General features: G+C 36.4%; 1 protein-coding gene across 2 annotated transcripts in view; it reads left to right on the top strand.

Moving 5' to 3' along the window:
- The first annotated feature begins 5,322 nt into the window (after positions 1–5,322).
- Positions 5,323–18,141, top strand: part of LOC142339022 (uncharacterized) — a 41,703-nt gene continuing 28,884 nt past the window's right edge. The window contains exons 1-4 of one of the 2 annotated variants that reach the window (XM_075388639.1): positions 5,323–5,558; positions 6,114–6,242; positions 6,638–6,991; positions 17,277–17,653. In XM_075388639.1, coding sequence (XP_075244754.1) covers positions 5,447–5,558; positions 6,114–6,242; positions 6,638–6,991; positions 17,277–17,653 — 972 coding nt within the window. In that variant the 5' untranslated portion in view covers positions 5,323–5,446. The remainder of the gene's footprint in view (positions 5,559–6,113; positions 6,243–6,637; positions 6,992–17,276; positions 17,654–18,141) is intronic. The other variant, XM_075388640.1, reaches the window with a different exon arrangement.

Here is an 18,141-nt window from a genome sequence, read left to right as displayed (position 1 = left end):
TGACTAGTCACAGTTTAGTACTTCAGTCTGAAAAGTATTCGTATTTTTCCTTTTCATTAAATGATTTCTTCGTTGGGACGACTTGTCACATTTGTATTGTCATGAGGTAAAGCTATTATAAGCTATCTTTCATGTCAGCCCCGTGATGACCATCTGTGCCATTTTGATTATTATTCCCCGTATATATATTGGAAAGGACCGGCCGACGCTGCATTACAGAGATTTTATTTGGGAATAACTTAACTTGATTCCTGAAATGCGACTTGGATTTTCCCTCTAGCGCAACAAGTGATAGAGCCTGGTGACATTGTATCCTTCAAATAAACTCACCACATTTTGCTGTGCAGAATTGGTTTAGTTATGTTAAATTGAATTATATGAATAGTTGCAGCTCATTGCTCTCACACCTTAACCTCATTTTCATTACGAGCAAACGCACATACCAAATAAAGTAGACCATTTGGTCCATTTTACCTCTTTCATTCTATAAAACGTCGCCTAATAGATGTGAAAAAAGGCCTTACAGTGTGGCATATGGCGACAAACGAACAATTATACTAATTGGCTTGTACTATTAAACAATAAATTTACTATACTATAATAAATTATTCTATAAAAAAATAATAGGTATGCTTTGCAAAACCTTGGTTTTGAAGTTACACAAATTAGCGCAATAATAATAAAAAATCTCTTGGTAGGGGCGCTGGCTCCTAATGTTGTGTGTAGGTGTGAAGTGTCTGGTTTGAGCTTGCGGTATATTTACCACAACACACTGTCTTGCAATAATGGATAAAGTTAATTAGTTGTCTTTATCATTAATCTCTAATTTGTTTTCCGTTTTATATGTATTACCAGTCAGCCACCTTGCAATATAGTTCAATGTTTAAGCACTAGCCACAGTGTGCAAAAGTTCGGGAAGTTCACGGAGCATTGTTGTTGAAAAGGGGGAGGGGATGTGAACTGATTTGATGATACAGGTTTGAACACGTGAATCTAAGCAGGTCTGGTGTGTACAAATTAAGTATTTTCCGTATAATTATTGTAAAAAGTCTGAGATTATTCCTCAAAGAAGGTAAAACCCAATGGTAATACAACAGTTAGCGCCTCCAAAAATCAAAGGATTCTCAAAAATTTTTATGATCTTGTGGTGCAAAATTTGTAATATTTGAGGTTCACATCAGAAAGTAATTATACAAATTAGAGCCATGGACACAAAGTCTGTCTGCAGTTCTGGGCATTAAATGCTAGCTGAATTCAATAAAGATGGTTTTTTTTTGGTTGGGGGGGGGGTTAGATTGATGCTCAGTTGACTTGGGAAGCAAGGTGGTGATTTGTGAATTGCAACTCATTATTATGTGGTGATGATAATGATACTGGTTAAGTAGAGTTACTTCACATTCGTTCATTCCTCGCGGATTCTCTTTTTTGTTTGCTTTACTTTTCTGCAGGTGGGTTCAGTGTGTGCTTGTGTATATGTGCGTTCCTGTAGAAAGCCATGTAGTCGTTGGGTGTATCTTACATTAGGAAGCGTATTACAATGTCGTTGGAAGCGTAACAACCCCGTTGGAAAATTAGAACATAGAACACACTGGGCTACCTCCATTGCTCTGTTGCTATTTCGGTCCTGCTCTTAATTGAGGCATATATTTTTGTAGTTTGTTCATTACAGTATCTGTGCTAAATAACTAGTTGTCATAGAAGCAATATTTGTACACCATTATTAAAAAGAAAGATGCAAAAATTACAAAAATTTGAAAATTTCAGTCATTAGTTTTTTAGAAGTATGGTTGTACCGTCGCGTTGCCAGCTGGGCAAGGCATTTGGGTTAGAGTCAACAGAATACATGATATCTTTGTTAAATATGATCTGCTTTGAGAAAAAACTGATTTTCAAGAGTTTATTGTTCTGTGTAATCTTGTAAAAGCTTGTATGGTTGTTAAATAATAGCTTAAAAAGGTGTGGTTTATACCTGCATTTATCAAAGTTAAGTATGGCAATACGAAGCTCATGTATAATAATGAAGCAAAAGGGTTTGGCATCGAAGGTCATGAAAAATCCAAGTTAGAAATATGACTTTGACTTTTAGTGATTATGAATATGAACTCAATAAGTTTGAACTAAATAGCAAGGGAAAGGGTTGGTTCACACTTTTTTCGATTTTTGATATCAAAGAGCAGTCACATTGGAGGGCTGTTTCAGTAACGCGGGAGTAGTGAAGGTATCAAAAATCTAGTACTTTTCTAGCGTTAATGCTTTAAATTGTCCTCAAACGAAGTTTGAATCAATTATTGTAAAGTGCGTGTCTTTGTTTTGCAAAATTTTTGCCAATGTTTCTTAGTGCGTGTGATGTCAGACTGAAGTCATGGAGGTCCGGGGTTCGTACGGCGTTGGAAGCTCCCTGGAGTCGTTTTTTTGCATAATATTTTGAAAAAAAGGCGGCATCAAAATAAACACCAAAAAGTCTCTGATTCTAAGAATCCATGATATTATGGAACCTATCCCTGATTTTGTCGCGCGTCCAGCAAACCAACATTTTGAAAAAAGGCGGCATCAAAATAAACACCAAAAAGTCTCTGATTCTAAAAATTCATGATATTATGGAACCTCTCCCTGATTTTGTCGCGCGTCCAGCAAACCAACCAAGTGTTCCAAATATTTGCGAATTAGACCAATTGTTGAGTGGAATTCTTCAAATATTATAAAAAAAAACAACGATGCATTTTGTATTATATTAGCGAAATTGTGCCAAATTTTAGCAAAAATTACTGAAAATGTGAACAAAAACAGTCGAATGTTCACAACTTTAAACCTCGCCAACTACCTGTAAAAAATTGAAAAAGTCTTTTCTTTTTTGAAAAAAGAAATTGAAAAAGTCTTTTTAATTCCGTATTCTAGGCTGGACGGGCTTTTTAATGATACCACTAACAATTACGATAAATATATCGATCGGCCAAAATTGACTGAACAAAAAAAACCAGTTGAGTGTATAGTTCCTCCCTCCCCACTAAAGTGGGGGTCGGAACAATAAATCGGAGTGCAGTACAGTCTCATGGAAAACCGTCATTGTGTATTATTAATAGCCACACTCATCTTCTCAGCCGGCTATTATTGCGGACGTATTTTTTTTTACTTCGTCAAACTTTTTTTCGCTTTACCATTTTGCCGCTTTTTCGACATTTTGCGTGAAATCTTTTTGACTTCTCTAGGCTAGTTTCTCTCTTCTCTCATTCTGCTAAAAGTGAATTTGAACATCAGTTGCGAAGCAAAGCAATTCAAAATGAACAGAGTCGGTATAAGAAATTGAAGTCAGAAATAGAAACGGGATAAACCCATAAAGCCCAATTTTAGATGCCCGCTATTTGAACGTCGTTCCTATAAGTCTTAGTTACCACCTCTAATGCTTATTGGTGTTGATAGTAGCCCCTGTAGCCTCTCTCTAAGAAACAGAAGTATGTTCAACTACGAAATGCCATCAAAATAAATCGGACTTAAAAAATATTTTTGTACAAAAATCTTTTTTTTTTCAATATATTCTATTCGTTCAATCCCAATGATGCTTATTGGAATCAACGGCGGCTATTTTCCGGCAATCTGCCGGGTATGTTTAAGTTTCCTCTCCTATTTGGTTACCTTATTTTATTCGCCCCTTTTGCTCTGACAAAATCACACGTCTAAATTGTAAACTTCTAACAAAATTTATATTAGACAACTGCCTCTTGATAAATCCGTTTATTAAATGCTCTCAGCCCTGTGCTCTTGTTCACGGGATTTTTCGCGTGACTGATTTTTCGTCTGTAACTTTTGACTTTTCATCCTCAGAAACGTGATAAACGGGTAGCGCCCGGATGGCATTAGGGCTTTTGGAGCCCTTCGACCTACTAGACTCTTAAATATGCAAATCACCGGAACTGTTTTGGGGACAAATTTATGTTGTGAAGGGTCTTCCCCCAACCCCCTCCCCTCTTCACCCCCCCCCCCCCCCCCCCACCAATCATCTCCCTGTACATCATCTAAACCGTAGCACATCGCGCAGGCCCCAAGTCCCCGTGAGCCCCCACCCCACGCCGCGCTCGCCCCGCGATCTTTCAATTAAGCTAAAGCTAACTTCCCTAAATCGTAGTTAGCTACTGAGAAAGCCAACAGCTCGCCAGTTGTTTGAGAGCAATTCGCCCGATATTATTATTTTTTGAAACATGTAAATTACTCAGACTATAACCCTAAGTTTAGATATCTACATGCTCTAAAATGTTAAATAAATTAATCAGCATTGTTATTAATATAGTAATCTTCAAATTGTGGCTGTTCGTTTTTATAGGTAAAAATAGGATATGAAGGCTCCTATTTGTCTATTAACGGGTACTTTCCTGTGTTGATCGAGCAAAAACTCGGTTAAAACATTTTTAAAGCAAGTTTTACTGTTTAAAGTTCTTATTGAAGAGGGCAATTTGTTCCATTTTTGAACGCTTTTCAAGATTAAAGATTTGTTACTCCACTTCGTTTTCGTTTTCATTTTTATAATAATTTGATTTGTTCTGTTGTTCTGTCTGGCGTTATGGCGACTAGTAAACATTTTTAAATTTTCGGATGTTTCCCATTGTTTTATATCTGTTTGTAGCTTCATTAGGCTAACTTTTGAGATAAACAATTCGGCTGGCAGGATAGATCCTTAATGAGAAGATCAATGGAGTGGTCAAATTTTTGACGAAAATAACAAACTTTTATTCCCCAGTTAATTTGCCTGTTTATGCGGTTTGTTTTTCACTGTAAGAGTTTGGAGGAATACTCCACTGAAAGAAAGATGAGAGAGTACAACTGACTTGAAAACTTCAATTCTTACTTTCAAAGGTATTTGATTTTGCTTAAAACTGAGCGCACAAGGCTGAGCTCGAATTGCCCGAGGATTCCCAAACTTATTTAGACCCCAATATTGATGGTCTTCGGTTTGAGGCATCTGAAGATAAGATGTAGAATAATTGAGTTTTGTTTGCTATGTGGAATTGAATCTGCTTACTTAAAATAGTCATGCAATTTGTCTGTAGGGCCAGTTGTAGTCTTTTTTGAGTGTTTGTTTTACAAAATTGAGCAAAAGAGAAATTAACTAAGTTGTAATTTGGCTTCAAAATCTTTTTCAAGAAACTTGCCTTAAGGCATCTATCTAAGGATTTTCCCAAAAAGCATGATCAGTTTTTGCTCAATTAATACGTTTTTACATCTCTTTATAAATTAGAGCACGACACCTAGCCTTATCGGGCGTCGGGCGTTGTTTCCAGCAGTCTTCGGGTGTATGAGTCCTCATCTCACGACAGTAAGTCAAATGAGAGTAGTATTGACTTGTCCGTATTTTTCTTTCAGTAAGGTGATGATGATTTCTTGTGTTAAATTGAATGACTGGTACACATTTGAGTAGAAATTAGTGGAGATAGAGAATTGAAGGAAACCAGGAAGGATGAGGGTTTTGGCGCTGGTCAGCGGGGGCAAGGACAGTACCTATGGAATTGTGGAGTGTATGCGACAAGGTCATGATATTGTGTGTCTTGGCAATATGGCACCTACTCCAGGTAATGTTACAATTTTCCACTTCCACTGATAGATTACAGCCATTTATTGACAAATTTTGATTCTTTTCTGTTGGACCCCCCCCCCCCCCCCCCAGCTTAGTGGGTGCCTATTATTTGAAACCCTAGACGCAGGTGCCATATTTTTACATAAAGATTAACTGTGGCGTGATAGCCGAGAGGAAAGGTGTGTGATTCACACGCCAATGATTGAAGAGTTCAATCCCCTGCCTCCGTGAAGCTGTCTGTGTGAGGATGAGCTCTTACTTAACCATAGCTTCAGGTTGACCATAGCCTGACCAATGTTGGCTGCAATGATGGTACCACGTGAAAGTTTCAGACGCAAAAAAGGTGGCTATAGTCACCAAAAAAAGAGCAATGCTGCTCATAAAAAGATCAGTCTGAAATGTGGGGAATAATAAGAAAAAGGGCAGCTGAAAACAGGCTACTGTAGGCCTAATGCTGTTTCGCTGCGATTACGCAGAAACCACAATTATTATTATTACAATAGCGCTTATCCGTTTTGGTTTAACTGTAATTATTTTGTTGAATTTGCAGGAATTGATGAGCTGGACAGCTTCATGTACCAGACTGTGGGCCACCATGCAATTGACACTCTGGCAGAGGCTATGCAGCTGCCCATGATCAGAAGAACCATCACCAACAAATGCACTCAGGGGCATAAAGGTACGCAGTATCTTTTTCAGTTTGTGTCCACAGCTGAAGACTCACTATTTACAATGCTCTTGTGAGCAATTTGTTCAGAAACTTTTAATTTCAGTAAAATGGATCACAAGATACCACTTGTAGCTTGCTGGCGAACTTTAGAAAACGATAACCGTGAATTATATACGGGTGCATACACACTGCTATGAGATTTAGTGTGTAATATTAGGTATTTTCGGAATTGACTATGACAGGCGATCGTAGTGTATTTTATATTTATGCAAGATACATAAAATGTAGTAGCAATTAATCTATAGATAACTTTTCACTGAAATTTGATGGATTTTATTCAGATCTCAACTTTCATTTAGCTGGTAATGAACTGTGGAAATAAATTTGCAAAGTTGGTTTTTCAGTATACAAGCCAAGAGAGACTGACGAAGTAGAAGACATGTTTGAACTTGTGAAAGATGCGAAAGAGAAATACGACATCGAAGCTGTTACCAGTGGAGCTATAGCTTCTACATATCAACGCACCAGAGTCGAATCCATCTGTGCCAGACTCAGTTTGGTGTCCTTTGCATACCTCTGGAACAGAGACCAGATTGACCTTCTAGCTGAAATGGCTGAGTCTGGCATAAACTCGATACTGATCAAGATATCTGGAATTGGATTGACTATAGAGAAGCACTTGGGTGGGAATTTGCAACACGTCACTCCTGATCTGATCAAGTTTCATAGAAAGTTCGGCATAAATCCGTGCGGAGAAGGTATTTCTTTCGTTTCGCTTCCTTCGTGCGATCAATGTTCCCTATACTTACGGAGCTATGCTGGAGTAGCTGTATGGCAAAGCACTAAATTATACTGCTTCAAAAGTGCGTTACAGAAATATAAATGTTTAATTTGTAATGTTGCAAAATATGGTACTAGATATTAAGCTACTGCAGTGGGCTGAGATTGCGCATCAATTGTCTTTGATATTATTACACCTTAGATAGTCCCACAGTTTTGATACGTTAGCAACTCTGACATTTATCTTAGTTCATATAGAGAGCAAAGAGTGAACACAATTTTCATGGAAAATGCCAAAAATTCCTCTTTTTAGAAAGACTAAATTATTAGGCCAGCCGGAAATTGCGTTTTAGAGCTAAATAATGGGCCTGTAATTCCTGGTAGCTTATTGTATGTGTCTTTTACTCAATTAAGGGTATTACTATTGCACAATTCTTGTTTAGCGGAAGCTTATCTGTTCCTGATGTAATAATCTATTTTTAAGAACCAAAGTAGATTATTGGTTTTCTATCGGTTTTCTTTTGTTTTTTTTTAATAGCCGCCCTCATCTTCTCAGCCGGCTCTTATAGCGCTCCTAATTTTTTTTTACAATTCAAAAAATTTGAATTCTATTGGGGCGCTGTCTTTTTTTAAAGATCTGTTCACACATTTTCATGATTTTTGAAGTCAAATTGGAGTAATGATTTTGGTCACGCCGAAACATGAAATGAAGCGAAAAAGCGAGTGGTTTGGTGGCGTGAAATTTTTTCTCTCTAAATTTAAAGTAGAGTGACAAATCGGTATTTGAACAAAAATTCGCTTTCTCGCTAGTGGTTTTTTGTTCTCATGCGGCAATTTCCCTTTGACTTTTACTGTTTTTTCAATTTTTTGCACCGGATTTTTTTCTAAATGGTTTTCACAGTCCATTCAGAGCTCATTCTAGGTCTAGTTATTTGTTAGAATCAGATTGACATTTCTCGCTGGGGGTTTTTATTCTCGCTAGCGGCGTTTTGACATTGGTTTTCTGTTTTTTTTTTGTTTTTTTATCTGATTTTTTTAGAAATTATTTTCCCATTTCACTCATAGTCCGTTCTAGGTCTACTGTTTTGTTTAGTCAATGAAAATTCTTTGAATTGTACGTCAGGACTTGTCCTGCTATGTTTTTTTACTTCGTCAAACAGATTTTTGTTTCGTCTTACCCTGACTTCTTGGAATTGACTTTTTCAATGACTCACCTCACTTAAAAAATGACTTCTGAGCTCACTTATGGAACTCTAAATATTTTTTTGAACCTTTACTTATTAAAGGTCAATAGTATGCATCTAAGTAGTGCCAATCATTTATGCCCTAATTCCTAATTCTTGATTATTAGAATCTTGAGTTTTTGATTTCAAATATTAGTTTTGGGATCTTTTCCATTTGTGCCCCCGCCCCCAGTACGGTATGCCCCCCCCCCAGTTGCAGTGCACGTGCCATTACATAGTAAGTCATTATGTAAAAAAGTTTTGCACGTGCATCTGGGGTGTGCAAATAATATGCGCCCACTAAGCTGAGGGGGCACAAACGGAAAAGATCCTAATTTGGAAAAGTCCTATTAGGGCTGTCTCCTTATAGAGCTTATGTGTCTCATAAAATGACAGTCCGAAGCTAACCCAAAAAGTCTAGTGGTCTATCAAAGGACTTGTGGTCGATCTGTATTTAACGCCACAAGCGTCTATCGCGGCTATTTTCCGGCAATCTGCCGGCTATGTTTAACCAGTTTGATTTTGTTCAGGCGTTTGATCTAGAAGCAAAAGAAGTCGTTTTTAATTGCTCTTGAACGAAGTTCATAGCAATTACTGTAAACGTGTGTGTCTTTTTTATGCAAAATTTTGCTTTTGCTTGACAATTTTGACTTTTCGAGTGACTTTTGCGCCCTTGACTTTTTGCGTTTCGCGTGATCTAAAATTCTCTCTCAAGCACAATTTCAAGCAGCTGAACTCAATTGGCGGCAATTTAATACTAAAGATCAAATGAAAAGTGCTCCAAAACTGGTGTCATTTTTTACTTTGAATCTTAATAGTGGTATATGTTAACCTCTAATGTGGTTATTTGAAGCCCACTATTTAGTCCCATTTAGGCTCCCCCTCCCCCCCGACTGAAGCAGACTGCAATTGATTACAGCTCCCACTAGTCGTTCGAGAGCAATTCCGACGTTTAGTCGGTTATGCTTGACTTATCTCTCAGAAAAGTTAGTGTCTTTTTAAAAATTCAAATGAGGATGCAAAGTTCTGCTCAAATCGAAGAGGACGGGATAAATGTTGGTCCCTTTTTCACTTCGACCCTACCCCCCTCGACCACAACCTCTCACCCTGCCCACTCATCCTCTCCCACACAACACCTCCATTTCCCCAAACAATTGCTTACCCCCAACCTAACCCAATCTTAATTACCCCCCCCCCCCCCCTAATCCCCCTCCCTGATCTAAAAAATAATAAAATCCGTTTTGAACGTCGAAAGTGTTTTTGAAGATTCTGTAATGTATATTTTTAGTTGTTCCAGTTTTGGAGGTTGGCATAACATTTCCCGATAGTAAATTTAGGTTTTTGAAGTAGATCAGATCTTTGCATCGTTTCTAGAGTATTCTGGCTATGTTTTTGTTTAGCTGAGGCCATTTTGTCAATGATTTGGACTTTGATAAATTGCTCCCGAAGGAAGTTTGAAGCAATTATTGTAAACGTTTTGGTTTTTTTAGGCAAAGTTCTCGCTTGACCGTTTTTGAGCTTTTGTTTATTAGACGCAAAGCGATAGCTGAGACTATTATTGGCCTTCTCTTAGTTTTTAGCGACTCGAAGAGGAGTATTAGTTTTCTATCGGTCTTTTGTTTTTTACAGGAATTAGTTTTGTTCATGTGGCATTTTGACCTCAGATTTTTGTTTATCGCGAGACATTTTTTGATTATGTGAATGAGTCGACTTTGAAGTTTTTTTAACAGAATAGAGCATATAGATAACTGTTTTTAGCCTTTTGTCACATTCGCCAATTTTTTGTAATCTGGTTTTTGTGCAAATGATTTTTAGTTGATGCTGTTTAATATGTAACCCATCTGAAATTGATACCAGTGTTTTTGAAAGCCTAACAATGCGTTTCAATTGTAAAATGGGCACCTATTTCTCAAGTTTTTAAGTTAAATTTTCCGCTTTTCTCATGGCTCTCATTCTTTTCTTGCTCTGCAAGAGGACCTATGTTCAAACGTCAATGCATATTGCCACTTCCTTTTGATTTTTTATGCATTCAAAGCCTCTTTCTAACGTTGGAAATTTTTGTTTAAAAAACAATTAAAATGCTAATCCGTTTTTGACAGCTTTTGATCCAATTCTTCTCAGTTTTATTGTGAATTGCTCTCAAACAAAGTTTGTAGCAATTATATTAGTCCTGTTGGTATTTTTTGTGCAATTTTTTGCCTGACCGATTTTTCATCTGAATCATTTGACTTTTTCTCAAGAATGGGATAAACATGTAGCGCCCAGCGGTCATTAAGTTCTCTTAGAGCCTTTCAGCTCTGCTTCAGCTCAAACTTCTGGAGACTTATAATTATGGTGTGAAGGGCGGTTCTTAGAGGTTGAAGACACCCTCACTGTTGACCCCCTCCCCACCCCACTATTGCCCCCAACCGCGCTGTTGCCCACCACACACCACTGTTGCCCCCTCCCCATCAGCCCCCCGGTGTACCTTCCAACCCCCCCCCCCCCCCGTGGCTACTGACGAACAACCGATCGCTAATAACACGCAATTTTATACTAAATTTCACAATTTTTTTCAATCTTTTTTTTACAATTTTTGTCATTTTTTTGAGTTTTTCGGCCCTGGGTGTCAAGGAGCCTCCTCTAGGGTTTTATAATAGGTTACTGCATAGTCTCTAGTGGTAGTGGAATGGTTTCAACATTTCAACATCACGAATTTTAGCATTTTCTGACAAAACGTGCAAATTTCATTTTGTTGACATTTATTTTTGGTTCACGTCTTTCCAGAAGCAGGGGCCAGAAAACGTCCTTGAGGGTTTCATAATAAGTTACTGAAAAAATTTTATTTGCCATGGAATAGCTTTCAATTTTTTAATATGAGAAATTTTAGAAAACTTTCATTTTTTTGAAATATTTTGTCGCTTTTTAGTTTTCTCTAGACTCAAGAGCAGAGGAACCTCCTCTAGGTTTTGACAATAGTTAACCTAAAGTTTCTAAGTGTAATGAAATGTTTTCCAAGATTTTAACACCACGATTTTTAGCCTTTTTTTTTACAGAACTTGCAAATTTTTTTACATGTCATTATTCGGGTTTTTCAGCCTAACAGAAAATCATCTCCGTTAGGTTTTGATAATAAAGTACTGGAAAATGTTTTTGGCCTTGGATTAGTTTTCAAAGTTTTAGCAGTTTTTTATTCAACTTGCAGTTTTTTGAATCTATTTGAATTTTTTTAATTTCTCTAGCCTCAAGAGCCACGTGACCTCCACTAGGGTTTGATGATAGGTTACTGCATAGCTTCTGGATGTAATGGAATGTTTTTCAAGATTTTAATATAAGCAATTTCAAAAAAATATTTGCAATTTTTCAATTTTTTTTGAATCTTTTTGCATTTTAATCTTTCGTTCCGGCACCAGGGTCCTAGGGACATCCTCCAAGGTTTTATGATAAGCTTTCTCCTAGTTTCTAGAGTAAATAGAATGGTTATCAATTTTTTTTAATAACTCCAGCTTTAGCAATTTTTTAATAAAATTTATTTTTTTTTCAACTTTAAAAATTTTGATCATGTTCCAAGTTTGTGGATCTTTATGAGCCAGTGAAACTTATCAAAGCTTGAAATAGGGATACTGGATAGTCCCTTGAGACAATGAAATGGTTTTGAAGATTTAATATCTTGAATTTTAATAAGATTTTGTTAAGATTTGCGATTTGTTTTCAATGTTTGTCCTTTTCTCAGTTCAACGATTATTACTGGCCCAACGAAGCTTTTCAAGTCTTACAAATGGGTTACTTGACATAACTTCAGAGACAAAAAAAGTTTTGAGCTTTTTCACTGCGAAATCTGGAAGCTCTTCTTTTAAATTTTAAAATATTTTGCAAATTTTTAAAATATCAGTTTTTTATTTGATTTACTAACAAGGCTAGCAAGTTGCAGAGTCGAATCAAGCTAGAGCTAGCCTCACTAAACCGTTGCTAGCTCTTGACGAAGGCAACCGCTCGCTGGTCGTTTGAGAGCAATTTGCCCGACGTTAAGGGGTTATGTTTTATCTTTTTAAATTCAACTTTTCGAATTGCTTACGCAAAATTGTTTTAATGCAAGACTATTTGTGGCTATTGAATTGTTCTTAGTGAATTTCTATCACAGCCATTTTTCTATTGAAGTGTACTTTAGATATTTACGATAAACTTTGGCCGTCTCATTCGATGATCGGCGGAATGTTTGTGACCCTCGATTTTAGTCCATTTAAAAATAATAGATTTAGATGGACAGAACCGATCAAGCCATTACAGGATTATCTCGGGGAGAAAATTGCACTGACATATTAACAAGGTGCAAGAATAAAAAATACTAAGAGTAAGTAAGCATCCACAGGAGAGAAATTGAGCTCATTACATATGGAGAATCCCCAGTGGCATTTGATTGTGCACGAATAACTATTCTGAAAATCATGTTTTTATTGCATAAGTTCTTTCATAGTTGTTTTACACCCAATGAAGTCAGACAACAGGACCGGATATAGGTTTAAAATAGTTCATACCCATTGATTCGGTTCCACGCAAAAATGCTTACTACAATAAAGTGTCGGTAGATCATTCCTGCACTTCTTGAATACAAATTTGCATAATCTGCACGTCTTTAGATTTATCACTAGACAAAAGCAAAAAATCATTAACGGAGCGTCCGTTAACACAAAATCTCTAGGTTAATGATTTATACGGGCTCTATATAATTTGTTGTCTCATAATGTATGGAGAATCCACAGTGGCATTTGATTGTACGAGAATAACTATTTTGCTTATCATATTTTTATTACATAAGTTAAATAAACACTTTCATATATGAGAAAGCTGAAAGCATGTCCGATCAAAAAATGCACTGATGGATAAAGCCTCATCAAAATATTTTACAGAACGGGAGTTCGATCGAAGAACTTTTCTGACTGCTACTAAGGATACAAGTTGAACTTCCGTTTTGGGTGTTTTGAAGTTCGTATTAAAGCCGACAGTTCTCACAAAGTTAGCAGCTGAATAGTTTTCATCAAGCAGATCTGTTTTGAAACCACTTGTAACTATTGATTGTAAATATTGATTTAATAATATTATATCAGAAGGACTTATTATAACAAAACCAACTACCAACTTCTATGTTGCTATTGATTTTGTGAGCTCCTTTTTGAGAGCATGGACATCAGCACTTGAGCTTCTGCCGGTGGCGACTTGTATATTGGAGACTTCAAAAGTTTCTCATTTAGATGCCCATTTATACTATACAACGAAAGACTGTGTCGTTCAACCATATTTTACTATGTTAAATGACGTTGAGTTTCAATTGACTTCTCAAAGCTTGCTTGAGAGACGTGGCCTTAGTTTAAATAAGTTAAGATGACCAGGAGATGGCGTCAAAGAGGTGAACTAGAAATGTCAAATCATCGGCAACATCAGTCGATTCTTCAACTACGAAGCCAAACTTTGAAATATCAGCTTGAATGACTCTTCTTGTCGAGAATCCACAAATATTACAATAATTTAGGGTTATTTCGGATTTTCTTCAGATAGGTACTTTTGATTGTTGTTTCTGATTGATTGGTCTTTTAAAATGTGGAGTAGACTGATTGCATAAAGTTCTCTTTTCATCATTTTTAATTGCTCTTGAACGAAGTTCATAGCAATTATTGTAAACGTGTTGGTCTTTTTTATGCAATTTTTTCGCTCGAACATTTTGCGCTTTTCTTCTAGAACATTCTTTGACTTCTCAAGTGACTTTTTCACGCTTTCGTTCTTCATTTTTGGGTGATCTCTTTGCTCTCATCCGAAGTAAAGCTTGTTGCTAAAATAAACTCGGTTGCAGAATAGCGAAAACAAGGGGTGATAGCCGAGTGGTCAGTGCACGTGGTTAAGAATGGGTAGCGCTCAGAGATATTAAGCGTATCAGTAGGGCAAAATTCCATTCAAGTTAGCAAACATCCAAAGTACAATATGGAACATAAACCGACTAATGTCGGAAGAATTGCTCCTGACCGACATGCGGTAGAAAAAAATGACCCCACCGGGATTCGAAACCTTCTTTTTCTACCTGCATGCGTTAAATAAACAAACGTTACGATTAAGGCAGGAGGAGGAGTGCTCAGCTTTGATAGGTTTTAGTTTGTGACACGTAAAAAATGTCGGTCAGTTTTGATAGTCTTTGCAGTGGGTACGAAATTGAGGTTGTACACCCAGGTATACTTGCTGTACATCAACTGTAAATTATTGATTTTGATGCAGTCCTTGGATGAATATCTTTCCTACTCATTGTCCTTTTTATAGAGGAACTCAAACTGCAAACTCAAGAACTAAATTCTCAATATGTTTGCTTAAATGAAATAGAAACACCTGTCCTGAAGTATTAATTGCTTACAATTGTTAATTTAGTTTAGGCATCTTTTTGACAGAACACGGCCAATATAGTTACAGAATCAGGGACAAGTCTGGAGCTATGAGATGGTTTATTACAATTAGGCTTATTGTAAAATTCAAGGGTTCTAATATGATATCCGGTGAGAATATTGTGCAAAAACTTAATCTAAGTAAGTTGTGAATTGTTCTTTTCTTTTACAAATTTTTGAATGTATCTATTTTCCTTAATTTGGTGATTTCTCATCTCAATTCGTCAATTTTACGACGGAGAAGAGAAGGCTTTAAATTTTTTGTTACGGTTATAAGGATTGAATTCTACAAGGCGGATCGGTAATGTGCGATGGCACATAAAGTTCTGACCCCGGTCATCCACAGTTTTGGCATAATTGTCTACCAAATGAGGAACAGATAGAAAAACCCAAAAGTTTTTTTTGGAATCACAAAAGAGCCCAAGTATTTTTCCAAAAAATTGTGTATGAACGATAAGATAGCCTCCAAGGCAAATCACTCAGTGGAGTAAAAATTGATGCATTAGATTGCTGTGATATGCCAATATTAAGAAAGCGAGTCAAGACGAACAGCAAAATCAAACAACAACAACAAACATTAATTACATCAGAAACTTTGTCCGTTTTCAAAAACAAAATTTAATAACAAGTCAACATTCCGTCAGATAAACCTAAAACTAAACAAAATAACTTATAAATCACCAGAAAAGATGTGGGAGCAGTCCATAAAAAGGTTTGGTAATAATTAGACAAAAAAGAAAAACAGTAAAGTTTTGCTGATTTTTTTTAAACAATTAACTTCAAAGTAATTAAAACCATTAGAAATCAAATTAAATATCCCAAAGGTTTACGATTGCCAATGCTTCTATAGAAGTGCATTAGGACCTGTCCCTATTCAATTTCTTAAGCAGCTAAAAAGAACAACAAAAAAAAACAACAAACAAAAATTCAATGGAAACTTGCCAGAAAATGCTGTCAAAACCGGCAAGCCATATTTTGATCCTCAAAATATTTTCTATTGCGACTTCTTCAAACACCTATAATGTTTAGTGTTGCCATTCGTTACTGAGACTAGGTTAATACGACCAAAACGACAATGTAAAAATTACAGTTAAAGACAAAATTAAAAAATTCAATTGATTTCTTCAAGAAAGAAGTGTCGAGGTCGTTAAAACGATAATCTATATCTTTCAGGATTTTAATATGTTCAATTGTGCCTTCTTGGGAACGCTAATAATGTGGTATGAGAACTTTCAATAATGTGACAATGTGACAAACCTAGAAAACGTGAAAAACTGGCAAATATCCAAAAATAAAAAAAATCTTGAATCTAGTAGTATCAAAGCCAGAAAACAATAACTTCAGTCTTAAAACCGCAATTGAGACTAATTTTTAAATCAGTAGAATGAAGAAGCATTCTTTCTTTGCTGACACCAAGCTACAAGTTGACCAAATTAAGAAGAAAAAAAAACAAAGGAAAAGTTCATTAAGCCATTATTTATTTAAAAATCAATTATTTTTAAAAGTCGAAACGACCATAAACTTACAAGAAAAAAACTAAATGTGTTAGCTTGGAGCTGCTTAGGAAGCTAATTGGACCTATCACTCCTGAGCTTTGATATGATATGTTCTGTTCCTCATTATTAAAAAAGTCTTTTTTCAAAAAAAAGGCCGACTGATTACAATCCGAATTCTTTTTGGATTGTAGCAGTCCAAGATTGGCCCGAAACTAGCCCTGCTAATGCTTGTTGTCCGTTAGGAACAATTGATTTTTCGAATGTTGTAGATATAGATAATTTTTTAGTTGAAAACTCAAAAATAAATTCTGCATTTTTGATAATCAACGAGTAAAGTTAGCAAAAAACGGCAAAGTTTTAATTACAGAGCACTCTCAGCGGAAGTTGAAGTAACAATAGCCCCTTTTTGAGTCTACAAAGATTGTTTTAGTGTTGTTTGGGGGTGTACTGCCGGCAAATTTAATCAAAGTGGACTAAAGTAGCTTATTTCGTGCTGTTTTTGATGAAAAAGGCTGAATTTTGAAATATTTAGCTAGAAGTTTTGACCGAAAAAATTAAATCAAAATAATCAACATTGCTTGTTTGTCTTTAGAAATAAAATGAACGACACTATTCTTAAACATTTTAACAAATTTTAGCAAAATTGAGGAAAATTTGGGCAAAAATTTCGGAAATTTTGAATAAAAACAACGTGAATTCACTCTACTTTTCTCAGAAGTTTAAACCTCGATAACTCCCTGTAGAAAACGAAAATTAAAAAAATCTTCTCCATTCCATATTCTACGCTGGATGTGCTTTCTAATGATACCAGTCTCAACTCTCTACGATGATTATGTCGATCGGCGAAAATTGACTGAACAAAAAAAACCGATTTGAGTATATAGTTCCTCCCCCCTCAACAGGGATCGGAACAATAAGGGACTTTAGGTGCTTATGTGGACCTAAGCGGGTCCACAGCTCCTACAGTAATATGCAAAAAATACTTCATGTGTTTAAAATTTTGGTTTCGGTACTGTCTAGTAATTTTCTGAGAAATTGGAAAAGTAATAATTGACAAATAAGAGCAATTAATAAACTACATATGCATGTAGCGTTTGTTTACTGTGTGCTTTTTTGAAATTGTCAGTTATCCTTTATTTACAGGTGGGGAGTTTGAGACGTTCACCTTGGATGCACCATGCTTCAAATGTAAAATCGCAATAGATAGCGACCAAATTATTGAAGTTGACCTCAATGACGTATGTCCAGTAGCTTATATGAACATTCTCAAGACTCACTGCGAGCCAAAAGAATCTAACCAAGAAATTGTGAAACTAGATCGCTCAAACTTTTACCAGTTACCCGAGTTGGGAAATCTTTTGCGTAACAGCGAATTCCTTTTGGAGGCACCTCGGCTGAACCAAAATGGTACCCCATCCAAATTATCACCTGGTGCAATGAATGAGTTTGAGCGTGCAACCAGAGTTGGTAATGTGTGTTTCTGTGCAATTGCGAGGACAATCGATGTGGATAACGACCCGGTTAGATTTTAATTCTAACGCTTATACTTTTGAATGAGATCTTGGCACTGAGAAATCAAAGGCACTGTAGCTGAGTGGTTAAGATGTCACACTGCCAACCACCGGGAGGTCAGGGGTTTCAACCCCTGCGTGGTCGTTTTTTTGCACCCAAGATACACCTCTAATTTAAATTGCCTCTGCCTGTGGTTCTAGAGCACTCCATCCGACCTTAGTCGTTTATGGTTAAATGATGCAAACTAGCAATGGTGCGAAACTGCATTCGCTCTTCGCAAATACATTATAGGCAGTCATGTTCGGGTTAAATCTACATCAGCCCACGTTACACCATATTTCAAAACGAGAGAAGATTTAACTTGATTGCACAAACTATCGAACTATTTCTGTGACCCCCAATATTGCAAGTTTTCAGCGACTTCTGTTAAAACAGGTAACACACAGAAAGGCGTCAAATCATTAACGATAATGAGTTTGGGTTTATATAAGAGTTG

The sequence above is a fragment of the Convolutriloba macropyga genome, chromosome 5 (assembly GCF_964194025.1).
Source record: "Convolutriloba macropyga chromosome 5, txConMacr16.3, whole genome shotgun sequence".
Lineage (NCBI taxonomy): Eukaryota > Metazoa > Xenacoelomorpha > Acoela > Convolutidae > Convolutriloba > Convolutriloba macropyga.
The sequence above is the reverse complement of the archived record's forward strand: the minus strand, read 5'-3'. Positions and strand labels throughout refer to the sequence as shown.